Genomic DNA, 27,440 nt, shown 5'->3' on the forward strand with positions numbered 1-27,440 from the left:
AGAAGGACTGCTGTGAACTAAAGGGGCTGTATTGGTAATAGAACATGAAAGCATAGAAGTCAACACAAAATGATACAAAGCCTAATAACAATACATTGTGCAATTAACATACATAAACACTCCCTTCAGCAAGACCTTCCTCACCCGCCCTTCCCAACATAATGCCTTAGCAGGGAAGCAAGTGGCTTGGTGGCTCATGCCTGCCTTCTTGAAGGGAGATTTAGAATCAAGGTTCAGTGCATCAAAAATAAAAATAAAAGCAAATTAAAATGAGCAACTAGAGACAACTGAATAAACCAAGTATCTATTCATAAAAGCTAGCCTGCAGACTGACCAGGTTTTTTTGTACCCTCCAAGGCCTACACTGATCCTAGTTTACTTCCTAGTCACTCTTCTGTCTGCCAGCCCACAGGAGTCATAGCTCTGAGCTGAGGACACAACACTGCAAAGGAGCCTGGCAGAGGGAGCAGCATGCATTGCTGGCACTGGAACAGCCTCAAGGCAGTCCACAGAGGTCCTTAGAACTCAAACTGCTGGTTGGTTTAAAAAACCAACTGTACACAGGGTTGGACACCAGAGGTTGAGGTACTTTATTGCCCACTGGGAGAGATTCCTCCCCATCCCTCATGGAAATGCATTTGCCAAGACAAATCTACTAATGACACATCTCTTGTTGTTTAGGGGGAAGAGCCATCATTTCTTTCATACACGTTTTACCAATGTTTGAGAGCAGAGAGGGTCTACAGATCAGCCAAGAGGATGCACTAACAGCCTGCAGTCCTTCAACTGCTTTGGCAGACCTGTGTCTAAGTCAAGGTTTCTATGTCTTGCTGCACAGGCTTGTTCAAATCATTCATATGGATGTGGAGAAAAAGACAGTCTAAACAACTGCTATAGATACTAGAACTATAGCTTTCCTTAAGGCACAGTTCAGATAAACCCCTAAATCACTTTTCTCCCTACTGCCAATCGGTGTTTAAAAACAAGCCAAGAACAAACAAAACAAAACAAAACAAAAATTGGACTATCTTGCCTTGCTGTTTATCCCAAAGCATTCAACTATGCGTTATCTTCTGATTTATGCGGAAGACTTGGCAAAGTGCCATGGAAACCAGAAATGAAGGTAAAACATGCAACAGAAGCCATCTTTGAGGCTGGCACAGAAGTGCATGGAGAAGTCTTGACACAAATGCCATACTGAGAGGAGTTTCCTGGCTCTGTGCCTTCACCTCAGATGCAGTTCCAGAGTCAAATGAGATACAGAGGATTTCAAAGCCAGTCTGATATTTTAAAAGGAAAGTCTGGTTACCTTTCCGGTGGGTACAGTCAGGGGACAGGAATTGCTTCTTATTAACCTACATGGTTAAAGTTGAGATACCTTTCTACTGAAGCCCTGGGTCTTTTTAACTAAGTTAGACATTCCCATCATTTGTTCCAGAGACTTCAGCATCCTAGCTTTTCTATGTCTTCCCTCCCACATCCACTTTCCTCGCTGAAGGTTTAGGTAATAATGTTAAGTACCAAGAACCAAAGCACCCTGGTCTCAGAAGTACCATGAAGCATGTACACCACCCATGGTACATTTTCACAAATTAGCCCCAGGCTGCTGGCTTGGCATCAGTCACTAACCTGGAGAGGGGGAATCCTTGTCACAGCAGCTTGCAGAGGTGTGAGCACATCAGATCTATGCCAGGAACTGTACTCATCACCTGCATTGGCCTTTGTCCAACAGGGAACCATCACATAAGAATTGCCAGCGGCTAGCAGAAGCGTTGGAGACACTGACAAGAATATATAACTTTTGCCCACAGCTCGCCAAAGACTTAACACCCTCCACTGGATAGTGTAGCCTTTGACGAGGCCAAGGAGACAGCTGGCAGGGGGAATGCAGGGCCTCTTCAATGTGCTGTTGCCCAGCCCTGCTATCAAAACATCTCTGCTCCTTCCCACACTGCAAGAGAAGCAGAAGCCTGGGGAGTTCTGCACACACAGAGCTCCACAAACCTTGCTGAATGTTTGAATAGGAGCAAAGAAAGCTGCCAGCCCCTTGGCCTCACACATGCAGTAGGTCAGGACAAAAGGACATTAGGCCTCAGCTCCAGGAGTCACCTTGGGTACTCTGGCAGCAGGTGCTACCTGGGCTGTACTCTTATATACACTACCAGGGCAAAGCCTCATCCTGTGCCTTCTGCATACCACCCTCTGGTTCCATCATCTCCAGGAAATCAGCTCTGGAGAATATCAGGATAGAAGTTGTGGAGCCCTCCCAGTCCCATCAGTCCCTGAAGAATCCAAGCTGGGCTCAGCCCCTCCCTGCACCCTCAAGAGGGCAGGGTTAGGGGTGGTGTGCTTGGATGAAAGACAGAACAGTCTCCTTTGATAGCTTCTCTGGATCTTGTCTTTTCTGAGAGTCGTGCACTTTGACACCTTCCCCCCATTCCCAGAAGAGGCGGCTGTAATGGCAGACACTGTGGGCAGAGAGGAGAGCAAGGTTAGTTTGGCAGGGAAGGGAAAGGAAAACACTTCCTTTCCAGCGAGGGACAGCTGCCCTTGCTATGGGAGCCACACAAAAATACTCAGGTGCCTTAGAAAAGACCAGTGCATTTATTCATTCACCTTACAAACTCTACAGCCCTCAAAGTAAAGCAACAGCCAAGCCTAAGAGATTTCCATGGAAACAAACTTGTTAATTCTAGCTTCACTCAAATTCAGTTCAGTATTTGCTGCAAGGAGTCAGGTCACTAGGGAAAAACCCTACCTCCCCCTAAGTTTCTCAGAGGATGAAACTGTCATTGCAGGCAATGGAAAGACCTTAATGAAGAATTTAGAAAGCCTGCCAGGAGCAGCAACCTAATCCCTCACCACATACCTACCATAATCAGTAACAGCTGTCCTATGTAGTTTTGCAAACAAACAGCACTTCCCACGGCACAAAAGCAGCTAGGATCATTCCCTCCTTCCCCTCATGTGAAATAACTGAGCTCTGCTTTGCTGCTGAGAGTTCTGGTCCTACAATGCCATCTCCCACTCCATCCATCAAGCACAGCCCTCCCTCACTGCATCCACACAGTCCCAGCCATAATGAAATCAGAGCTGCTAATTACTGCCAACACAGCAGCCTTTAGTTTTGTACAATTACTGACACTTAATATTCATAGCTTATTTAATGCTTCTGTTCTAACAAAGCAGTACTAGCACAGCGACAAGAGCACATGTCAGTGGCTAATTATAGACATATTAGTACTCACTAACCACAACACATCCCTTCTGGAGTCCCACACAAGCACTCCCTCCACCTCCTCAGCCATTCCTGTAGATTCATGCTGGCCTATTTCAGAGTACATAGGCAGAACTAACCCCACCCTGACACACTGAGGGAAAAAACATCATGTGCCTCTCCTTTTAAGCCTGTTCTGCCATTCACCACATGAAGAAAGGCTTAAGGATTCTTGAAAGCGCTGCTCTAAGACAGTAAGGAGGTTCAAAGTGAGAAAATCAGGAGTGCTATTTCATACCAAGTTCTTACTCAGAGGCACAGTCTTGAGTAATGGTGGTAGTGCAGAACATCTCTATCCAGGAGCCTTGAGGCATCAGACTCAGGATTTGCTGCACTTGGGTAATGCCCTCAGCCTAGTACTCAGTAGATAGGGATGGTTTTCAGCAGCCACAATGTTAATAACTGTCCAATGGCATGCTACTTCATCCTTTCCCAAGGAGCTACTGTTTTACTCTCTCACTCTCTTAAAAAAAAGCTCCCAGCTTCCCACAGGTTATTCCAGAGCCTGGGCTAAATGAGCTGGGATTTGCTTTTAAATTAGCAACTTCCAACCAAACATGTTAAATACAGAGATGCAGCAAACTACAGTTGCTGGGCTCAATTTCTACTTCCCTGCATGCAGGAGGTTCAGTAACTTGTAGTCTGCTGCAGACAGCGGAACGAAGTTGTGACATGTTCGCTATTCATAGCCATTAATTGCAAAATCCATGATTCCACATCAGCAGTTTCCTGACAGCCTGACAAGGTGCCAGCTCCTGCAGCACACCCTTCTGGTGATCAGCTACACTTGCACTGCAAACGACTGCAAGGACACAGCCCTGCAGAGCTCCCTTCCAAACACCCAGGCACACACACACATTGGCAGACACATACCCGTCCACAGCCTCAGCTCTGGCTCATACTCACTGAAAGGGTGCAATGGCTTCGGGAAGGAGGTTGTATGTCGCTACATTGGTCATTTTGTTGAAGAAGAATTTCTTCTTGAAGTTTTTGCTGTATGCCATTGTCCAGGGATCTAACAGAGGGGTTACAGGGATCAGGTAGAAAATAAAAAGAGGGGGGGAAAAAATCACAGAAGAAATACACATACAGTAAAAGTAGGGAGGAGGAATCTATAAGAGTAACTGTGATCCTTCTATTACTCCTTTTTCCTTCCTTCTCCCAAGACAACCTGCTTCCCAAGCTGTTCTCTATTCACTGAGAAAAATCCCTTCTCCCTCCATTTAGAAGCTGACATTTGAAACAGGGTATTTCCACTTCCTATTACTCTGGAAACCATCTTGATGAAAAATTATGATCTCATTAAAAAAGAAGGTAGTCAGTCATGTAAATAAATGGAATTACCCACATGATAGCTAATCAACCCACAACAGAAAAACTTACATATAACACCCTAAACCTTACCCAAGTCCAAGCTACCCTCATTACATGCAAACCCTTAATCTCTAGCCATTCAAATATTGCCAATAATTTTTTACCAACTTACAAGATGAGCAAGCTTGGTCAGTACTTTTTACTTGGAGAGACAAAGAAAAGTTGAGAGGGAGTGGGGACTCTCTCTTCCTACCATTCATAGTCCGTACGATGTAGAGTCCCGTGGGCACAAAATGCCGATCATCTCGGCCGGTGTAGGACAGCCGGGGCATTCCTCCTGAACTCTTGATGACTTTCATCTCTAACCTAAACATTGACAGAAGGCAGTGATAGAGAGTGTTTCTTCCTTTACTGTGCTTGTACACACCTGGTACCACCTGCACCCTCTTCTCCAGAGTGTCACAGTGAGAACTGACAGCACTGCACAGGATAGGATTAAATCATCACACCCTGAAAAATTGGAATTTTTGCCTTTCCACACAGGACAAAAGAAACCAGTCAGACCTGTCTAGACCAGGCTGCAAATTGAGTGCTGTGGTGAAAAATCTGTGATAAGCTACCATAATTAATCCATATAGGGTTCCTATTTCAAGTGTGAATTCTTGACCTTTCAAGCCACTGAGAAGTCATTGATACTTCTGCACCCAAACTCAGGCACTGTTGCTACTCCAGCTGTTATGAAGTGCATTGGCCACATCTATGGCTTTAGAATGCAGCAGAATGATGCTCTGAGTGAGCAGCATCTCAGGAACAGCAGCCACCACGAGCTCTAACAGCTCTTTCTCCATGACCACACTAGCACAGATCAGAACATCCCTCCCATTGCTCTGCACAGTGACTGATAACCTCAGTGGGCCCTGACATTTTATTTGCACCAATTGCTTACCTCACAAAAATCTTGTCCATTTCTTCCAATCTGTATACTTCCTTCACTCTGGGAAGACAAGACAAAAACATTATTTCAAAAAAGTTTAAACTGTGCTTTTTTTTTCTGCCCAGCTACAGGTAGCAGACAAATGGTTGGTTTTATATAGCATGAGATAGTCAGGCTCAAATGAGTTTCACCCTTCTTTATCTCCTCTATCTTTATGCTTCAGTGCCTAGTTTTTCCTGGCTTGAGAAAACCTGACACCTGCATGCTCATGGCTGGATTGCTGTAAGCAGCAGATAAATGTCTTTTGCTGCTAAGGCAACTGTGCATTTTTACCTCAGGTTGACTATACAGGAAAGTGAAAACAGTGAAAGTCAGGTGCTTTTGTTTTCCCATCAGATAAATTGACCAAGGTCAGTCCCAGGCATGTTCTGGCTTCAACATGCTGGCTTCACAGTAAAATTAACAATCTGATCTTCACCATTACTATCCTCAGAGGTACAACAAACTTGTTAGTTACACTGAGGTAAAAAGAGCTTTTTTTTTAAAATCAGTAAAGATTGTTTTGAGTCCTCATTCTGTCATTACATCAAACTGGTTTTGTTGTTTTGAGATACAGAAAAACAATCAGTAAGTTAAAAAAGCACTGCCTCTGATTGGACACCCCAACCACTCATTTCCCACATACTGCTACAAGCATCAGGCTTCAAAGAGCACAGCAGGAACACTTTAACACCTTTCCACAAAAGCAGCAAATGACCCCTCTACAATCCATTTCCCCAGCTCTCCTTCTTACTTCACCTTCAGCCTGCCCCAGCATTTTGGGTTCCTCCAATTATTACAACTGTTCATTTGTCATCAGGCAGAGATTCCACTCATTACCTTTCATTAAGCCATCAAGGAGAAGATCCTCTTTTCCCTTCCTCCAGATTTTTTCATGATATTGCTGCACTTCAGCTTGTGAATGAGAAGCTGTTTTGTCAGTAGAATTAATGAAATAGAAGGCCAGGAGACAAGCAAAGCTGAAGCCCTTTGTCAGGAACTTTCCTGGGGGTTGTAACTAAAGCCTTGTCCTCAGAGATGCTGGTCAGTCCTGCATTTGCTAACAGTCAGCATCACTGTACTGCTGCTGACCCTTCAGGGCAGACAAGGACAGAATTCTTTGCAATGATTAAGCTCACTGGGTACTAGACCTACAATCACACATATTTGGAATCAACACTGGCCAATCCACCTATGATGAAAATGTGACTGTTTGACAGGTGAAAGGAGGGCACAACTTCTCCATTGACAATATTTACCTTAAATGTATAAAAAGCTTTTAGCCCCTTTCCAAAGAACATAACAGAACAATGAATTTCAGCCTGAAACTTAACTCCCCTTCATGTCCTCCAACACACTGACACCAAAGCAAGTGAGGCTGAGGGAAGGAGGTGTCACTCACCGGATGGGGTTCATATCCGGCCGGCTGGGTTTGGAAACAGCTTTGACAAACTTCTCTGCCAGCCGAATCCTGAATGAACATGGAAAGAGAACCCAGCAATTTAACGGGGCCTTTGGCACAGCAGGTAGGGAACAGCTTCAACAGAGTAAGTGATTTGACAACTCAGGACATGCAGACTGCTAGGCAAATGGGTCTAGCAAGACTTCTTTTCACTCCACCCTCCCAATGCAGTGCCCAGTGATACTGCCTATTATCCATTACAAATGAGTCTCCATAGCTTACTCTCTAAGTCCTCGTGCTGTTGAACACGGATATATTTATCAGGCTAGCAGGATTAGCAGAGACCTTATGTTCCCAAGGAAGGAAACAGAAGGGCTCGTTCTTTCTCTCTCAGCTCATTCATATTCCCAGAATGATCAGTTTACCCCAGCCGTGCCTGGCTCACCCTAAGCTAAGAAAGAAGCTAGAGCTGCCGTCATACACAGAGAAGATACAGTTGAAAAAGCCTATATGTACTTCAGTTCAGAGCAGCTTCATTCCCAGTTCATCTTTATAGCAGTGTTTCAGCTGAATGCACTTGTCTCCCCATGCTCAGCATTCTGCTTTTCGTCTGAACACTGTTTCCCAGTCATTCCTAGACATGTACAGAAAAAAGCTTCTCCAGAACCTACATACCTCTGGTTGAAATGCTGCGTTCGAACATCATTGCCATTCAGCACCAAGACATCAAGGATGTGGATGGCACTGATTTTTCTCTGGGCTTTCCCCTAAGGACAGCAATACAGAGATTGATTATTCACACTCTTGATATTTCAGCTTTGATTTATAGCCTGTTTTTTGACAGGACATCTCTTCTAGCAAGAAGGCACCTTTCCAGGTATTAGAAACACACAAATTCCCTGCTGCCCATTATACAGGAACATGGCATCCTCCAAGAACTGATGCATCTCAAATACCCAGTTCTGTCTTATGGGAGGGAAAGGGGGCAAGACCACAGCTGCCATCACCAGCTATCTGTGCTTTATCAGGTATCACAAAGCCCAGTACACTACAGTATCCTTGTCTGAGGTGGAGGAGGACAGGGAAACTTCCCAGGCAGCTGGGATTTTTCACTTTACACTGTAAATATATCACAAGGATCTTCTCCCCATAGCCTGCAGTCACTGCTGAGCAGTTATGTACCCAGAGAGCCACAGACACATGAAGTCATGGTGGCAATGTCACGTGCAGCTCCACTTAGAACAGCTACACATCAGGTCCAGAATGTTTTCAAAACAATGCTGAAAGCTCATATTTCTAGGACTGGACAGAAAGAATCCAAAATTGTTACTCTAAAGATCATATTAAAAAAAAACACCTTGTACCTGGTACAGATGGAACATTTATTCTGCAGTATCGTACAGAGATTAAGTGAAACTGCTCTTTGTAGCAAAATGGTAAGAGAGAGAGTAGGTTCCTACCTCTCCTTTCAGCTCATGAACAATCTCCACAGAGAGAAGAGTATCTCGTGGCAGCTCAGTTTTCAAATCCAGCTTTGTCCAGCGGTCTGATTGGCGACCACCCCAGGTGTAGATCTGTGATTTCTGTACATAAAGACAGAGTCAGATTCAGCCAAGGTTTCCTGAGGGCAGGGGTGGAGAAGAGACCTCTAACGGCAGAGCAACCCTCAGAGAATGTTTTTGTCCTAGGCCGTCACAGGCAGTTTCTTTGTCATAAGTTTTAAGGAAGAACCTTAACCGCTACAGCAAAGGAACAAAAACACCAATTCTAATCTACCAGTGACTTTTCACACCCACACAAAGAAGCAGAAATAGAACACCTTTAAAAGGACAGTGAAGATAATTAGAGACACTAGCAGGAGTGCAGGTCTCTGTGTAGGCTGAGATTACAGAAAAGGGTTAATTAGTGTGAAAGGCAGTGACATCAGGAGAAAGAAACATAAATAACTAGCAGTCTCAGCTACTGCTGATGAGATTCTTTTAGGCCTTTAGGGTCAGAAAAAGATGGGATGAAACTGCGAGGCAGAATAGTAGCATTGAAATTAATCAGCAGGACTCCCAGACTGTTCTTAGCACTTACCCCTAACCCCAAGAGGAACTTCTGCTCACTTCCAGACACCATACACCGGTAATCTAACACTTGGCGAATTTTTTCCAGTGTGCTGGAATTCAGAGGAGTGGGTTTGTAACTGAAGGTATCAATGTCTGTGCCCTAAAGAGCAAAATATGGAAAAGGCAAGATAGACACAATGCATCAACAGGCAGGTAAACATAACTTCTACATGAAGCAATAATCCAGGACTAGCTTCTTCATCTCTTAATTCCAATATGAAAAAAAAAGTTATATTTGTATGAAAGGACTCTAGGCAAGCTCTCACCTGAATCAGCTCAAAGAACTTGGACTTGGGATCTGAAGATGAAGGAGCAACACGAGCCTGATCAGGAATCTGAAAACAAATTCAAACAATTGATACTGAGTGTTAATTCTTTGGCACATTCAAAGGAACATTTCTGGTTTCAATATATGACAGGACACTCTGCCCCTGAAACTCCTGCTCTTGGGATTCGAGATGAAGAAGAGATGTCATCTGGCAAATAAAATGTCTCACATGTTTTGCAAATTTAATGTAGGCATGCCACATCTCACAGAAACCAACCAGCAGCTCCAGAAAGATTTCATCATCTAAACCTTTGATGTCATGCATGTTTTGATGAAATATCCTTTCATCAAAGACACACCATCAGCCTGTGAAACTAACTGCCATATCTATGGCCCCACTGCAGTCAAAAGCTTAAGAAACAGAAACTGCAGACTCATAAAACAAGACCTTTTAGAGAGCTCTGCTGCTTGGGATCTAGGTGCTAAGTGCACCCTGTGTACAATGAAATATTCTCAACTGCAAAGAAGCCTGCTCAGTTAAGGCATACACAATAAATCAGGGACATCCTGTTTGATTACATAACAGCTTGAAACGTTTTCTGACTTTCCCACAAGACAAGATATTCAACCTCTGTCTAGAAAGTCCTATCTTTACTGCAGCTCCACTCTTGTTTCACTATAGCAAGGACACCTTCACAATTTGCCTGCTTGACACCTTACTTACCCCCCATAACTGGAGACATTCCTTTCGGATTTCAGCCTGCCGTGGCTCAACCAGCGTTCTAAAAAAGGACCGCAAACTGTTAAAGATGGTGAAACCTCTTTGATCTTGCAGCATTATATATCCCAGACTTATAAAATCTGGAACTTTCAGCATCTGGCTTGAGAACAACAAACATAAACTGCTCCACAAAGGGTTGTATGAAAGAGGCTACTGCTTTCCCTCCTCACCCTCCAGTTCCTGTGTTTAGCTTTGTTTCGTGGTTTGCACTACTGACTATCAGCCATCACTTCATTCCATGAAAGTACCACTGGGTATAAATATTTTCACTAAGTTATGTATTTGTACAAACTTATGCTAATCTCCAAGAGCTGGGTACACAGACCTACTTAAGAATAACAATGAAAACCTGCTGAAGGCCATACAAATTACAGTTTCAAGGTAGCATCAGCTCTAAGATAATTTCTAACTACCATATTCACTCAACTTTCTACCACATATTATGTCTGGATAACACCTGAGCAGAAAAGCCATAGCAGGGAAACATTGCAATGGCTTTATTTTTATGCAAGCAATTAACATCAAACTTTAGGTAATTCTAGGTCTGTAACATAGATGTTTTGAATTGCCCCTGGAAAGATGAACAGCTATGAACCACACTCAACTTGGATGGTTACTGTTGAATTGAAAATACCAGCTGCAAGTTACTTTTCTGCTTACATTCCTGGTAAGAAGCAAGCTCACTTATGGTAAGTGGAAATCATCCAATGCATGGAAGCCTTCTCAACAAGGGTGATAACAGGCCATCAATTTTCAGGACTCCTCCAGCCACCCACACATCTCTGCAAATAACTCAGGTGGAGACACAAACTGAGCTACCTAAAAGTACTTTTCACTTTCCTGGCTCCAAAGGCCAAGACAAGTGCCAGCTCAAATCAATAACTTATTAAATAAGGGCAAAACAATTAATTAATAGTAGGTTAATTCAGTCTCCACCAAAAGGCAGAGGAATATACTCACGTGTCTTGAACAAAGGCACGGATTTTGGCTAGTGCCTTTATCTGAACTTTGCAGTGGCTAAAAGAGAAGAAAAGTTTTAGTCAGGGAACAAATTAATCACCACCAACATTGTTCTACTGTTCAAAACAAGAAAGAGTGCTGGGACAACAGGGGGAAGCCAGTCTGATTCACAGAGCAATGAGGGATCTTAGCCAACATGATTCAAACTGACAGGATGATCACTGGAACAAATTAGGCAGTACTTTCTTTTCTACACAGTATTCTGAGGCCAAACAGTCACTAACAGTAATACAGAATTTCTGTCTGCACAGAGACCCCTGCTCTGCTCAGCCTCTCAGAGAACAAAAGCAGAGCAGTGTGGCAGCATCAACAAGTACTTCCATGAGTGTAGGAAGTTAAACCAGAAAGCCATGCTAAATTAATCTGCCTACAGTCAGCAGCCTTCATCACCCACAGTAACTCACTTTTCATTGGATTGGACAATGTAATTGTAGAAGTCCTGGTTGTCTTTGATCACGTTCAGCGGGACGATAAGATTCACATCCACGTCGGAATTGCGCAGCTGGTTGAGTCTGATGTTCACTGTGAACAGGTAATCCCGCACATCTTCAATGCCTGACTTCAGGCCTTTGCACACCACGTACCTGCACAGCAAGGCAGAGAGATCAGTTCTTTCACACAGCCAACTTTTCTGCCACACTCCCATTATAAGGAGAGCTTCCCAAACCCCAGGAAGTCTTTCCTCCTGAATATCCTTAGGAAGATGCAAACTGACCTATCACTGAGTCATCGTACATTTTCTAAGCTCTGGAAAGACAGGGAAATGCACCCTATCTAAACCCCTCACATATCTCCCCCAAGTAGTATATCAATTCTGCTAAAATTAACAGGTACAATGAAAACACATAATATCACAGAATCATAGAATGGTTTGGGTTGGAAGGGATCTTAAAGATCATCCAGTACCTTCAAGTACTGGAAGGCCCCAGTTAGGCCACCCCTAAGCCTTCTCTTTTCCAGGCTGAACAATCCCATTTTCAGTCTTTCCTCATAGGAAGTGTGCTCCATCATTGAAATCATGTTGGTTTTCCTCCTCTGGACTTGCTCCAACAGGTCCATGTCCTTCCTTGTGCTGGGGACCCCAGAGCTGGATGCAGCACTGCAGGATGGGTCTCACCAGAGCAGAGTAGCAGGGCACAGTCCCTTTCCTAATCCTGCTGGCCATGCTGCTTTGGAAGCACCCCAGGATACAACTGGCTTTCTGGGCTGTGAGCACACAGTGCCAGCTCATGTCCAACCTCTCATATATCCTCTAGCTTCACTGAAACCATAGCTGTTTCATGCAAAACAAGATCTGTTACATACCCAGTTCCATAGCTTCCTTCCCATAACAGCAATTTGGCAAATATCATCTCTACCTTGTCTGTAATTTACCAAACATCTAAAATGTTTCCTCCTCTAAGACAGCTGCTAATTGAGGCAGGTCACAAAGCCTCCACTAGGCTTACCCAAATCCATCTATCACTGTATTTAGAGGATTGTTTTCTTTAGTAGACCGTCAAGCTCGAGCATCTCACCTCTCCGAGTTAGCAGGGCGGCTTGTCACAGGTTTAAAGATGCAAATTCTCTCAAAGCAGCAATACAGCAGATAAACAAGACCCACACTGAATGGAGTAAACAGGTCAAAGGTTTTGCAGACAAAATGTCCTCCTGTAAAAAAAAAATAGGAAGTATGCTGATGCCAGCAGAAAATATGGAAATAAGGAGATACTGAGCACCTCAATCCTTCTGCAGAACTAGTAACAGAGTTTTTGTGCAATTAAACAGCATCCAGAACACAGTTATGAAGTGGGCCAGCAAGACTTCGTGAAACATCTTCCCTATGTCTCTGCAGCAAAGAGAGAAAAGCATTCCCTTGGCAAGAATCTAAGCTGTATGTAGGCTGTCTCACAAGCAAACCTCCTATCTGCCTCCCATCCTTCCCTTCCAGGCCCAGACTGTGCCCTAAGGCCTGGCAGCATGCTATCCCAAAGCCTCCAGGGAAGAGGAGCCCTGATATATGCAACAAGGAACCTCAGACTAGAGGAAAAGACTAATAGATGTTACCTAAACAGAACAACTTGCCATCTAGAGAGAAAAGATGTGTTGCCCCTCTCCTTCAAACAAGATTCCCAATTTCCCCAAGCAAAAAGCAGGCAGAACTATCATCATTTTTACAGAACTATCATCTACCCATGTAGGAAAGACTTAAAGAAAGCTGCCCCTTTTATCACATCACATTTGAGACTACTCCTCAGTAGATCATTGCCTCAGGTTCCTCTAAGCATAGGGCATAAGGTACAAATTATCATTTTGTTACAATTTGTCTTCTAGATCAGTGCCAAAGGCTAACTAAACTCAGTGGAAGACAGGACCCATCAGAACGAGACACAGTGTAAGGTCCATCATTTACCAACAACGAGGTGCAGCTAAGACAGGGTAAGGCATCATTAGTTCTTATCCCACAGATGACAGATTTAAAGGAGAAAAGCTAGAGGAAAGAAAGAACTGGATAAACACCACTCAGCTCCAATCAGCTGGGATATTGAGCTAGTGCCATAAATCTCAGGTAGACTGCCCAGTTATCACAACAGATTAGCTTATTTTTCTCACCAGATCTCTTAGCTTTGTGACAACCATCTCAGGACTTATGCATACACATTCAATTCTGTGCAACTCATGGCAGAGCAGACTTCAAGGCACTAATAAAAATTGTACAGCAACGTTCCCCAGTGCCATAGACACCTTAGAGAAGGAGGAAGATTAATGGACAAAACATACCTGTCCGGACAATGGACAGTGCTGTGAGGAACTGGCAAAGCATGAGCTGTTTGCTCAGGATTTCTTGCAGATTCTCCTGGCCCTCCACTGAGAAACCCTGCAAAGTGCATAGCATATGATTAGTATCTCCACAAATCTGTTGGTCAAGCAAAGGATTCTGAGGAACTAAATAATGGAATCATGATCATTTCTGTTTGTTTAAAGTAAAAGAATCAGCACTAGGAATTTTAATGGCAAGGCTTGTACAATTTCATATTGTAACTACACGTGTCAAACACCCTATTGCATGCAGACAAAGGTGTCAGTTTTGTCAGGGTTTTTTTAGTGCAGGAAGAAAAAGAAATTAACCAACCCCATCAGCCATTAAGAAATGCACTCCCTTGTGATCAGTATTGTCCAAAACAAAATTCTGGAAAGCAGTAATGTTCTCTGATCGAGTGATGTCTCCATCTCCATCAATCCCACCCTCTCCTAAAGAAAAAAAAAGGAGACAATCAATAATACATTTGCAAGTACAAATAAAAGATCAGTATGTGCAGATGATCTATTGCATTTAATCAACATTTAGTCAGAAATTACAAAGACCTTGATAGGTGGAATAAACATTACAAAGTCGCTTGTTTACCACCAAAGATCCTTTTTAATTCAGAAAAATTATTCAGATTGAGTGGCTGGGGGGCTGAAACAAGACCATACAATAACCATGCTCAAATGATGAGTTGCACATTAGCCTCAGCACAAGACAAATGAAGACTATATGACAACATAATATTCTCATCCAAGCAGGAGTGGCACATAGCTGAACCTACTGAAAATGTAAGATCCAACTGCACTGCACTGCACAGTTCACCTGTTAAAAACATGTTATTACAGACAAGGCAAAATTCTTTATATTGTGCATTTGTAACCTTCTACTAAGAATTCAAATCATTCCAAAGAAACATAATAGCCTATCTTCAAGCACAGTGTAATTTGGGCTTTAAAAAAGCAACCCCCCCACAAAAAACTGTGAACAAGTCTATAAAGGGAGTAGGGAAAGAGACGTAGGATTTGTGCACGAATACTCATACAGTTTTCCTCTGTGGCTCTTTTAAAAGAGCTACACTGTCCCCCAGCTGCTGTTTTAGAAAGCTGACCTGAGGTATATTCTAGAGCTCACCAGTTGTGCCTCAAGTAAGCCCGAAATTCTATTTAGTATTAGACCCTGTAAATCTTCTACGACTACAGATTCTATTACCTCAGCTGGAGGACTAGAAAGCAGAAGAGATCAGGATGCATGATATGGTTTTGATAACCAAACTCCTCACAACCATCCTGTCAGTAAGTGAAGTGACACTGGAATTTTTTACCATTCTTCACAACAGAAATAGCATGCCAGGCTACTTCCTTCCCATTAGTTTGTACACACCTCACTAGACTTTATAGCATAACAGGAAGGGATCAAGAAAATTAATCAAAATCATTGGGCTATTAATTTCACCAGGTATCTTCTCCTTTCCGTAACACCAGTTTGCTGTGAACTATGAAGATCCAAACACTGCAACCAAGGTGCTTACTTGCCTTGCTGCCCTTGCCATGAACCTTCACTTTAACTAAGATCTAATCCTTAAGTGCTACTAACCATTCTCTAGGAAGAGCTCATAGTCAGGTGTCAAGAGTGGCAGCAACATGAGTAAGTGGTGGAGAGAAAAAAAAAAACACACAAGGCACAACAACAGAAAAGCAAACTCCCTGCTCTACACAACAGTCACCTTCCTGTTTCTTTAATATAGTCTGAAATAAGAAGCACAAATACTAGCAATGCTTGGATTTCCCCTCCTAGTCCTAAAGGCAAGGCAGATAGAGGGCTCAAACACATCATCAAGATTAACAAGTTACAATGCATGAGATGAGATGCAGCAATTGTCTGTGTACACCTGTTTAGTCCTTCTCAATGCTAGGTAAAACATGTTAACAAACCTCCTTGGATTAAGCAGCTCATTTAGTCACAGTGATTCAGATACAGCCTCTAGCCCAAATCTGTTTTATTTATCTTTACTAAGAGCCTACAATCAATCATGAGAGCACAGCTAGGAAGGTCTGATACAGAAACATGCTGACAGTTGGGTAAATGAGGTGTCTAACTGGCTCTGCTAATAGATCTTTGGGCACATCAGGAGACTGGAGCACCTCTCCCATAAGGATAGATTGAGAACACTGAGGCAGTTTAGCCTACAGAAGAGAAGGCTCTAGGGAGTCCAGGCACCCTTCAGTATCTAAAGTGGGCTACAGTAAAGACAGGAAGGGACTTTTTATCAGGGCATATAGTGATAGAATAATGCATACTGGCTTTAAACTGAAAGAGGGCATGTTTAAAATAGACATTAACAAATTCTTTACTCAGAGTGATGAGTCACTGGGAAAACATTGCCCAGAAAAGTTGTGGATGCCCAGTCTCTGTTCATGGCCAGCTTGGATGGGGCTTTGAGCAATCTGGTCTCTTGGAAAGTGTCCCTGTTCACAGCAGGGGGGTTGGTACTAGATGATTTTAGGTCCCTTTCAATCCACACAATTCTATGATTCTATGACAAGTCATCTCATTCACCGTGTTTCAGGCTGAGATCAGTGATTTGAGAAAAACATTGTCAAGCAATCTTTAAGCACTCTATAATGTTCAGATAAGCAAAGAACTCAAATATCAATTGCTACAATTGCTACATATTCCCAGGTCAGACTGGTAATAAACGCAAATGATTTTGAAAAAATGAAAATTACTTGTCAGAAAAATTTCTCGATATGCAAGCTCACCAACCTCAACCCTTTTCTCCAATGGCAGCCCCCTTCTACCTTGCAAAATGCTTCCCTAGGCTTCTCCTAGATCCCCTTGCTGGTATCAATACCAGTCCTGCCACTAATACAGAGGCTGCAGCATAAGCAAAAACGTCAGGTAACACTCATGGGTGCACTACATACCATAATAAGGCTCAAAGAGCTCACTGGAAGCAGAATAGAAGTCCTCCAGTTTAAAATCATTTGGTCCTTTCAAGGTCATGCCAAATCCTTTCGCATGCCACTTGCGCCTCCACAAGACGTATTCAGAGAAGCCTCCGGGACCAGCACACACATCAGCAAAGTAGAGCAGCTCTGCATCATACTCCTTTATCAAAGGCACCTGCAAAAGGAAACCGAGGAAATTCTTCTGACCCGTAACAGCTCCCGTCAGTCAAACCACATACATCATAAACTACACTGCTCAGGGGAATCTTTCAAGGACCTGTTTTCCCAGCTAGTATCCTAAAGATTCTCCTTTCTTCTGACCTTCCACATTCTCTGAGAAAGCACTGCTGTTTGAAAGTTAGAGGAACTCACCCCTTGGCAGTCCTTAGGGTTTGTAAACATGTAGTCAAAGACGTGGTCCATATTTGCCATCTTCATCGCAGCCCTGTGAACACATAAATAGGGCCTTGGTAAGTTTCATCCTTGGCTCCCTCAGCTGCAAATGGACATACATGGAAAAGGGACTGCAGTACCAGACATTCTACAAACCTGTTCAAGAAGAAAGCTCCACGGATCATCTCATAGGGGTTAGACCTTGTTCGGGCTCGACGCATTTCTTCTCCATCCAGCTCATCAAATACACTCTGCACAAACAGAAACAAAGCTCATCTGGACCTGGCATTGGCTGGAGGGATAGGTAGGCATCAGCATTTCCTATCTTCTTGCTTCTCTCTCCTTAGACAGCAAACTCCATGCAGGATTTGGTTCACCAATACAAAATGGTTTTCTGTCTCATAATGATATTTGCTCTTCTTCTAAGCCACCTCAGCTCTTAAGCAAATTTAATAACACTGACAAATTCTGTACTGATAGCTCCAGAGCCTGATAACATGATTAGCCACCTCAAAAGCAGTCCCAGCCTAAAGTATTTCTTTCACATATATAAACACACACTCTACTGCAGTATACAAAAGCATGATAAAATCTAGGAGGAAAGACTGAACAGACAAGAAAAGAAGGGGAGCTCATTTCCTTAGTTTAGTCAAGCCTTCAGCCTTTCAGTCGGACTAAGGGCAGGTGATTGCTTTCTGTCCTCTTCGAGCTGGTTTTGGCTGGGGGTAGTAGTTTCATATTAGCTAGTATTGAGATACATTTTGGATTTGTGATGGAAACAGTGTTGATAACACAGAGATGTTTTTGTTACTTCTGAGCAGAGTTTGAACAGCATTAAGTCCTTTTCTGATCCTCATACCGCCCTGCCAGCAAATAGGTGGGGAATGCATTCTTGCAGAGTTTGGAGGGGACATAGCTGGGACAGGTGACCCCAACTGTCCAAACAGATATTCCATACCATACCCCATAATGCTCACTATATAAGGCTGGGGGAAGAAGGAGGAAGCCAAGGACATGGGAAGACAAAACCCTAACTCTCCAAGTAACACTTGCATATGATGGAGCCCTGCTCTCCTGAAGATAGATGGCTGAACACCTTGCCCATGGCAAGTAGTGAATTAATTCCTTGAATTAATTCCTTGTTTTGCATTCTTTCCATTGAGTGGATTTTGCTTTAATTATTAAATTGCCTTTATCTAAACCTATGACTTTTCTTCACTTTTACCCTTCCCATGCTCTCCCCAATCCAGCTGGTGGTAGAATGGGTGAGCAGCTGCAGGGGGCTTAGCTGCCAGCTGGAGTTATACCAAGAAAATCTCTCAGAAGGCTGAGATTCAAAACAGGCTGCTGAACAGATAGTAAAAAAAAGGATGTTGGTCATCCCAGTGACATCAAGGTGACAGAGGACATTCTGAGCTCTTGTCAATTACCTAACTACTCAGTCTTCTTTAATTACTTATTTCACTTGCTTCCCCAAAATTTCAGTTCCTCTCTAAAAAGGGGGCTCACCTTGCACTGCAGGACATTATGTAAAAGCTCTTCATTACAGAACTCTGTTTCATCTTCAATCATCAACTTCCTCTGCAACAGGACAAGAGCACAGGGAGCAATTAGCAAGCATGATATTGTCATTTCAGAATGCAGCATGTACCAATAATGGATGAAGGCTGCCAATCACACACTAGGCTGTATCAGCAGAAGTGTGGCAATTAGGCTGAGGAATTTTCTCCCGTGTTAGGCATCTTGAGATCACATATGAAATACTATATCCAGTTTAAGCACTCCCCAGTATAAGAATGGACACACTGGAACAAAAGCAGCAAAAGGGCCAGCAAAATGACAAGGGTCAAAAAGCACCTGGTATATGAGAAAAAGCTGAGAACAGTTTGTTCAGAATGCAGAAAGGGAGATCCTATTGCTGTACCTAACAACGGTACAAGTCCCTAACAGGAGGCAGAAAAGGTTGACCTAGGCTCCTAGAGATGTACAGCGACATGACAAGAAACAATGAACAAAAGCCACATTAAAAAAATGCTAATTAGCCATATGTAAATTTTCTTTTGTCAACCGGGTTGTCAAACACTGAACAGATGCCCATAAAGGCTGTGGAGCTTCCATCCTTGAAAATACTCAAAATTCCATTAAAAAAGGCCTTGAGCAACCTGATCAGATCTAGCTGGATCTGCTTTAGGTAGGAAGCTAAACTAGCAACCTCAAGAGGTTGTTCAGAGTTCATGCTATTCTACAGCTATTTGACATGGCAACTGTCCCAGGCTGAGTATCCTGCTTTATCTTAGGCTGGTGAGTACCAAGACATAAAAAATTACCTTCCCCACAGTCATCCACTCCTTCAGCTCCTGAGCATCTGGGATCTCTGTGGTACACTCAGGGCACCAGTCCACCTTCTCATAGGCACTAGGCTGCAAACACAAGTCATGGGAAGAGCCAAAGATGTTTTTACTAGAAAAACATAAAAACTAATTGCTCCCCAAAAGTTTGCCTCCCAATGCTAGCATAAGGGGTTATGCCATGACTTCAGCGCCAACTGTAGAGTTTTTTCCTCCTGGACTAAAACATGTCTTATTTATTTTTAAAATAAAAAATAACCTCAAACACCTCCACCACAAAAAAAAACAAACAAACAAACAAAAAAAACCAACAAACAAACAAAAAAGCAACCAACTTCACCACATTCCCCTTTATTACAGTCTGATAATCAAGGCAGAACAGAAGTCTAGTACTCAAAGTACAGTTTAGAGACACTGGAAAAGAGACAGCTGCCAAGAAAAACCACAGTTTACACATTCTTTCACCCAGTTTTTGCTGAACACAACAAGAGAAATGGCTTAAAACAGAAAGTACTTACCTCTGGCTCATCCTGCCAATCAATATTGAGCTCCCCATCAAACCCTTTGAGGGTCAGGCCAAAGCCTCTCCTTCCCTTCTGATTGGAGGCCTCAACAATATCTTTCCTGCCTTGGCCATATTTTCCCAGACCTTCTCCTTCCCGGAAGCCCATCTTGGCCTAAAAAGGAGCAAAGGGAGCACTCTGAGGCAAGTGGACTTGAGTTTCTGTACTACTGCAGAGGTCAAAGAATAGTGCAGAAAATGGCACATCGCCCTGAAGTGACTTGAAGGCACTGAGCACTTTTAATTTCAATTGTAGCTTTCAGGACTTTCGAGTGAGTTCACTTCACTTAGGGAGGATACAAAAAAACTAGATCTGAAGAATGATGTTTGAAATGACAGCAAAAGGCTCAGTAATGCAGGAAGAGCCTGCTCAGAGAGAAAAGTAGTGAGGAGCCTGGAGCCATTCATCACAGGGTTCAGTAAGCATGAATGGTTCATAAAAAAAGACAGTGGTATAGAAAAAAAATCATGTTGTGATGATATTCTTTGTTGTGAACATGCATTCACATGCATTTCAAATACCAGTTAAAACTTCACATAAAACTCAGAGGAGGAATGCAAGACATTGCACCTGAAACACATACACATCTCTTAGGTTAAAAGAACTATGTTCATTATCTGCTAGTTTTTCAGGTTTTCTCTCAGTAAATTTTAGCAATAAGAGAACAATAACAAAACATGGGGATGCAGTCAATTTCATGTATGTACAAAACAGTAAGGAAATAAAAGACAGAGAACCCTGCTACAAAGAGGATCAGAATCAAAGTATTTTTTATAACAAACTGGTCTTTTCACTTTGCTCTCATCAGTTCTTAATAGTTTGGTCCAAAACTGTTTTGACCTACCATCAGCTTTTGGGAGACACTGTTATACATTGAGTAGCGGGATGAAGTACCCTCCACAAGAGAGTCTTGTTTGAACTCATTGCTGAAGACTGGTCTTTTTTCATCACTCTCACTGTCAGAGCCACTGGTGCTACTGGAAGATTCTGAAAACAAACAAAAAAGTGAGAATGAAAATATAAATAAAATGGAAGAAAGACATCTCAGTAATCACATTACAATACAGTGAGACTCATTAAATCATCTGAACACACACAGAGGACACTTCGGTATCTCAAATGTGTTACAGGAAGCATGCAGGTGCAATATAACACACCCTGTGCAACCAACACTTGGTTATCTTCCCTGTTGCTTCAGGGAAACACACAGCTTCTCTGACCCCATGGATTCCAGGCCCCACAGAGGGCTGGGCAAACCCCATCACACAGCAGAGCAGCCACAGCATGACCACAATAGTACTGTGGTGTGCCTGACCTTTGCAATGATCCTGAGGAACTGAGAAGGTCCACAGGGATTCTCTCTTGAGAATAGTGACAATTACACCCTGATTAAACATTTTGAATTTTCTTACATATCCTATCTAACTGCAAGTGCAAATCCATCCCTAACTTAGCCAAAACCTCACATCAAGTACACAGGCATCTACCAAATGGCCAACACTGCAGAAAGAAGAGAAAGCTACATTTATTATACTTCAGTTAAATAGCAAGGATTCCCAAGTTCACTACAGCAAATGAGACAGTTTTTCACCTCTAGAGTTTACAGATACATACAAACTCAAGTGAAAGACAAGGTCAGAGGAAAGCAATCTTTTTTAAAATACCATGAGAGAGGTTTGAGGAAGAACTTAAGTCAATGGTTCAGTCAAGGTAATATCAACATACATAGCAAGCACTCAAAATAAACCTTCCTCACCAGAAACTGATGCACCAAAACCTTCATGGGCACAAATAAAGAAGCTCTGTCTGTGCCCAGTTCCACCTTGGGATCTAGTTGATAAGAACCTAGGCCTGTATGAACTGTGAAGTCCTCACTGCTACTCTCCAGCTGTGAGATGCCCAAATCTACTCGCTCCAGGCAGGATGTAACTGGGATCTGGGCAGGAATCATGGCAGTTTCATTTGTCTCAGCCTACTCTGTACCAGCTGGGTGCCAGGGAGGCCCTACAATCCAATGAGTCCTTCTGGTTTTCCTGGGGTAATATCACTATGAGGATGAAGCAGTGGCACAAGTTTCTCACTACAGCTAATTCATACAGACTACAGGAGCAGCAATTCACAGCAAGCCCAGCCATGCTCTGTGTTGGCCCTCTGCCTCTTGAGCTCCCTTGTTTGCCAGGTGCTAGAAATAATTTTGTGCTGGTTTGTACAAATAGGGGAAGCTGAACTACAAAAGTTGTCCTGACATAAAACACAAGATTGTTAGCAGAGTTGATCTTTTTCTGTTTATCTCTTAAGAAGGAATAATTTAGCTCCACAAAAGTGTTAAAAAACCCCAAAAGATATTAAAATACTTAAAAAGAAGGATTGAACTTTTCTTAGATTTGTCTAATTTAAGAAAAAACACAGACTATTTCTCTCTCAACTCACAGATCTCTGTATTTTCCTGTTCTGGAAAACTGAGCATCAGTGAAGTAACAGGACACAACTGAAAATCAGCAAAAAAAGGCCATTACAAGAAAGTGAAGTAAAAATGAAAGACACTACTGTAAAATATGCAAGTGTAATTAAAACCCTTTCAATGTGTCCTCAGTGTTTGTTGCTGAGCAATCAGTTTTTAAGATTCAGGACTTGTGTCCCCACATTACTACATTTGAGTTTTACAGTATCAACATTTGAGGCTTCCAGCTCCAGACAAGGAAGGCTATGATTCAACCTGTGTTTGCAACATTCTGTACCCATCTTGATTTTCAAATATCTATCACATGATATACTCCTGTTTCTTTCACAGAGCTTTTACCTAAGAACACCCTTACAAAGGATTTTTGCTTTAGGGTCAGTTACTGCTTTCTGCTTCTTCAGTACAGAGCTTCAGTTAACTTTGCTACCTGCTTTTAAACTTTTTGCTAACTGCTACCTGTCTTATTTTCTAGAGACTCATAAAGTGCCTTAAACACAATTACCTACTGCATAAGTTTCAATGGAGTCCCCTTACAACTCTTCTTGTTTTTAAGATATGCTAAGCCATGCTCAGTTGAGATTAAATCTTAAATCAGTTCTTTCCCCAACCTCTCTTCTTTCATTAGAAACCACAATGGGTGTAGTAGATTAATAAACAATTAACTGTACCCATAATATTGTCATTGAACTGTATCAATTTGTTTCTTAAACACTAAGGCTTACAGCCTATTTTGATTCATATATGAACTCAATAAGCAAAAGGGGGGGAAAAATGAAAAAAACATCAGTTTGGATTTTTTAGCTCAGCCCTGAGTGCACAGAGCACTCCCTACCCCAGCTCTCACATGCTGCACCTCTGGCCTCCTCCCTCACCTTGGGCCTTGTCAGACAGGTACACACACTATACACTGCAACTACAGCTACTCCCACACCAACCCCCTCATCTTCCACACACACCCCTTCCATTTTCACAAGGGAAGGCTTCTTTATGTGTTCAGGCACTGGAACACTTCATGACCATGAGAAATCCTAAGACTCTCTGACATAGCAGGCACACAGTGAGGCAACCTGAAGTACCATCTTGGGAGAGTTTAGAGTGTCCCACAACAGCGACACCGATTGTGTGGGTCACATGCCTCATCTGTGGTATACCCCAAACTCCAGGTGAGAAAGCACACTCCAAGAAAAAGTAGGCAATTAGTTAATAGATCTTTCTGAAAAGAAAGACATAGCTGTGAGCTCTCACAACTCTGTCCCCTGGCAAAATCACACTGAGCCAGCATAAGAGATAATCCTACAAAGTAGAAGCCCCAACCAACTGGCTCCATTGTATTCGTCTCAATTTCTCCCATCTGCAGAAATGTGGTAAGACTACTGGTTTCTTTCTTCCTTTTTAAACAAAATTATGATGCTTCTTTATGGTGTAACACCCACAAAGCCTCAGTACTGAGTTTTCAAACCAGAAATAACTGCTGAGACTGAAAAGATCAATATGACAAGAATGTTTAGAGCTTTGGATCATGCACGTCATGATCCAAATCCAGTTTTCTACGTCTGAATTCATACAATTCCCAGATTAAAAGGTTTACATAAGATTTTTAAAAAGCCTAAAAGAATTCACACCAATCCAAGGTTGTGAAAAAGAAATGAAGTAGCTTTTTTCCTAAAAAAGGAGTATATCCTTGAAATTCAGGCTATCAATCAGGATTCAGGAGATGTAGGTTCAATTCCTGGTTATTATTTACATCCCCTGCAGCAGCACATTCCAGATCTCCAACCTTACCTTGAGTAGTATGATTACTAAATTGATTTTCATCATCTGAAGTAGAACTGAGGGTTAATCCCAAGTCTTCTATCCTCTTCTTCTGCTTATTTTGGGGGCTGCTAAATATGGGTTCTGTCCTTCTCTTCATGTTTTCCTGAAAGGCTAAAAGAAGAAGATCACACTTGGCAAACATTAAGCATAACTTTTTGTAATGCACAGCAGCGTGGTGGCATAGATCATGTTATGCTGTTCAGTATTAGGCTTCTCAGCTTAAATGTCTTCAGGTAAAAGTCTTAGCTTCTTTTGAACTCGCCTTTGTAAACACCTAGTCTAACTAATCAAATGGGAAACTGATATAGAAATTCCCCTATAACTGATGAATTTTAAATCATTTCTACAACCTACTTGTCCCCAAATGCAAGTAGATGAAGTCAACCCAGATGTAGACAGCTAAATAACTTAAATATATGGCAGTTCATTACTATTACTGAATCAAAGATTCATTTTATCCAAACACACTGAAAAAATGTCAGATCCATCTAATAGAGATTATGCAAGGTGGAACCAATTTCTCACGAGATTCCAAACAACTCTGACCTCACCTCTGCAAATCTTAATTAATAAAGGAGCTTTTCTACACAACCTTTATAACAGAACTTCATTAAATACGTGTGCTCAAGTTGTGTGTGCAGTTGTGTTTTTCACCTGGCAAAATATCCAGCTTCTGGATGTGGCCGATAATTTTGCATAAACTCAGAGAAAGGTCTAATGCTTAAGATGGAGTTAATAGAAGCCTGCTTGGAAGGCTTGCAGAAGACAACAAGCAAGGAAAGGGAAAAGTGTAAAGGCAAAAATGCTTAGCACACCAGCTAAAACCTCCCTGCAGCTGAAAAAAAAGAAACTGTACCTTGATTAGTGTTTATTATTGTACATAGGATTGTTGGGCTACAAAAGATGTCCCAGGTCACCAATTCAAACCTTTAGTTATCAAACTTATTTTCACAAACACATACAAGGCAGCTTAAGGCCAAATCCTTTCTTTAGCCCCACAACTCTGACTGCAAAATGATCCCACAACCTCACTGCACTATGGCTAAGAAATCTTCTCCCTTCCACCAGAAGTTCTATTATAGACAACTCACCTTTATCTGCTCTTACCTTAATTGAGGGGTTTGGTTTTTTACCCTTGTTTATCTCTAACAAACCAGCCATTTTCTATTTCTTCTGAGAGAGCCAAATGAGAGACCAACACTCTCAGCTCACTCCTGCCAGCTCCCTATCAAGACCCTCACCCTCCAAACCCCACCAAGGGTCCCTCAGCACACTTGACTTCCCAACAAATTTCAAACCATGCAAAATTAGGTGCAAGTTAGGGACACCCGGTCCCTCAGGAGCCCCGCAGGTGCGAGGGAAAGCCCCTCCACATCCCCAGCCATGCCCCACAGCCCCCTTGCACCGCACCAGCGGCCTCTCACAGAATCGTTTAGGTTGGAAAAGACCTCTGAGGTCATCGAGTCCCACCCATGACTGAACACCACCATGGGAACCAGACAATGGTACTGAGTGCCCGTCCAGTCTTTCCTTGAGCACCTCCAGGGATGGTGACTCCACCACCTCCCCGGGCTGTCCACTCCAAGGTCTAATCACCTCTTCTGTGGAGAAATTCCTCCTGATATCCAGTCTAAACCTCCCCTGGCGCAGCCTGAGGCTGTGTCCTCTTGTCCTGGTTGCCTGGGAGAGGGGCGAACCCCTCCTGGCTACACCCTCCTTTCGGGGGTTGCAGAGAGCCATAAAGTCTCTCCTGAACCTCATCTTCTCCAGGCTAAACACCCCCAGCTCCCTCAGCCGATCCGCAAAGTCCTTACCCTCCGAACCCTTCACCAGCCCCGCTGCCTTCCCTGCCTCTCACCGCCGTCACCCCGCCCGCCGCGCAGCCCCCGGTCCCAGAGGCCGAGCCGAGACCCCCCCGCAGGCGGAGCGCGGGCAGCGGGGAGACCGCGGGAGCCGCCGGCGGCCGCGCCCTGCGCTGACCCGCACACGACCGGAGTCGACGGACAGCGCCGTGCTGGAGCGGGCGGCACTCACGACGAAATCGCGGCGGGCTCCGAAGGGCTCGGGCTCCCGGGGCGCGGAGAGGGGAGGACGCGAGGCCGCTGCCGCCTCTTTCGTTTCCCCGCTCTGACGCGGCGCTGTGCCCGCCCCCGGCCCGCCCCTGGCGCGGGGCCTCGGCGGCGGCCGGCGCGCGGCAGTGACGCACCGCCCCAAGGGCCGCGCCCGCAGGCGGGCGGGCCGCGCTGAAACCCCGGGGTTCGGTAGAAAACGCTGCAGACTTAATAATTTGTAAATATATGGATATAAAAATGTTTATCGATCGTGTAGCGTAGCGGAAGGTAGGAGTGTTTTAGGCTGGAGAAGAGAAGGCTCAGGGATGACTTTATCGCTCTCTACAACTCCCAGAAGGTCGCAGCCAAGTGTGGATCGGCCTCTTCCCCCCAGCCATCAGTGCCAGGACAAGAGGCTATAACCCCTGGCTGTGCAGGGGAGGTTCAGGTTGGACAGCCGGAGGAATTCCTCTACATAAAGGGTGATTCGACATTGGAACGTGCTACCCGGGGAGGTGGTGGAGTCACCATCCCTGGAGGTGCTCAAGGAAAGACTGGATGTGGCACTCAGTACCATTGTCTGGTTCCCATGGTGGTGTTCAGTCATGGGTTGGACTCGATGACCTGAGAGATCTTTTCCAACCTAATCCTGGGAGCCGTCTTGTAGTTTGCATTAAGCTCGAACCCTGGGGACACAGAGCTCAGCACACAAGCTGGAATGCTTAGTCTCACAAAACCAAAGCAAACACAGTAGTATCAAGAGACAGGGGGATCCTACTTGGGAAGTGTGGCTCATGGTTATGTAGTTGTCGTAAACTGTGTGTCTAAATAGGTTGAGTTATGGCAGGACGGGAGGATGAGGAGGAGAAAGTAAAACATTGACTAGTCAGAGCATACCTTTGGAAAAGAAAACCTGCACTTCACTTG

The 27,440-nt window shown here is 43.5% G+C and overlaps 1 protein-coding gene across 2 annotated transcripts; it reads right to left on the reverse strand.

Moving 5' to 3' along the window:
- Positions 1–13: 13 nt before the first annotated feature.
- On the reverse strand, positions 14–26,623 carry CMTR1 (cap methyltransferase 1). Of its 2 annotated transcripts, none has more exons than XM_071428411.1 (24): positions 26,497–26,623; positions 24,430–24,573; positions 21,031–21,173; positions 20,142–20,300; positions 19,603–19,695; positions 18,785–18,856; positions 17,432–17,526; positions 17,255–17,327; positions 16,859–17,057; positions 14,259–14,377; positions 13,907–14,003; positions 12,664–12,796; positions 11,551–11,730; positions 11,087–11,143; positions 10,070–10,127; positions 9,344–9,412; positions 9,046–9,177; positions 8,427–8,549; positions 7,642–7,733; positions 6,967–7,035; positions 5,538–5,585; positions 4,845–4,957; positions 4,184–4,292; positions 14–2,468 (listed from the first exon to the last, which is right to left on the reverse strand). In XM_071428411.1, exons 2-24 carry the CDS (start codon positions 24,557–24,559, stop codon positions 2,336–2,338), a joined length of 2,496 nt encoding a protein of 831 aa, XP_071284512.1. In that variant the 5' UTR covers positions 24,560–24,573; positions 26,497–26,623; the 3' UTR covers positions 14–2,335. The 2 variants fall into 2 exon arrangements, with proteins under 2 accessions (XP_071284512.1, XP_071284506.1); XM_071428405.1 differs by having other exon boundaries at positions 26,277–26,611.
- Positions 26,624–27,440: the final 817 nt, after the last annotated feature.

The sequence above is a fragment of the Agelaius tricolor genome, unplaced genomic scaffold, assembly GCF_023055355.1.
Source record: "Agelaius tricolor isolate 1412-34295 unplaced genomic scaffold, bAgeTri1.0.p SCAF_1, whole genome shotgun sequence".
In the NCBI taxonomy this organism is placed as follows: Eukaryota; Metazoa; Chordata; class Aves; order Passeriformes; family Icteridae; genus Agelaius; species Agelaius tricolor.

Excerpts from the sequence above, each read along its gene's own strand:
- CMTR1 (XM_071428411.1), bottom strand. The coding sequence starts at position 24,559 with ATGAAGAGAAGGACAGAACCCATATTTAGCAGCCCCCAAAATAAGCAG. Across the intron at positions 14,004-14,258 it reads ATTTCTTAATGGCTGATGGG|GGTTTCTCAGTGGAGGGCCA; the intron begins GTTGGTTAATTT and ends TGCACTTTGCAG. Across the intron at positions 12,797-13,906 it reads ACTGTCCATTGTCCGGACAG|GAGGACATTTTGTCTGCAAA; the intron begins GTATGTTTTGTC and ends TTTTTTTTACAG.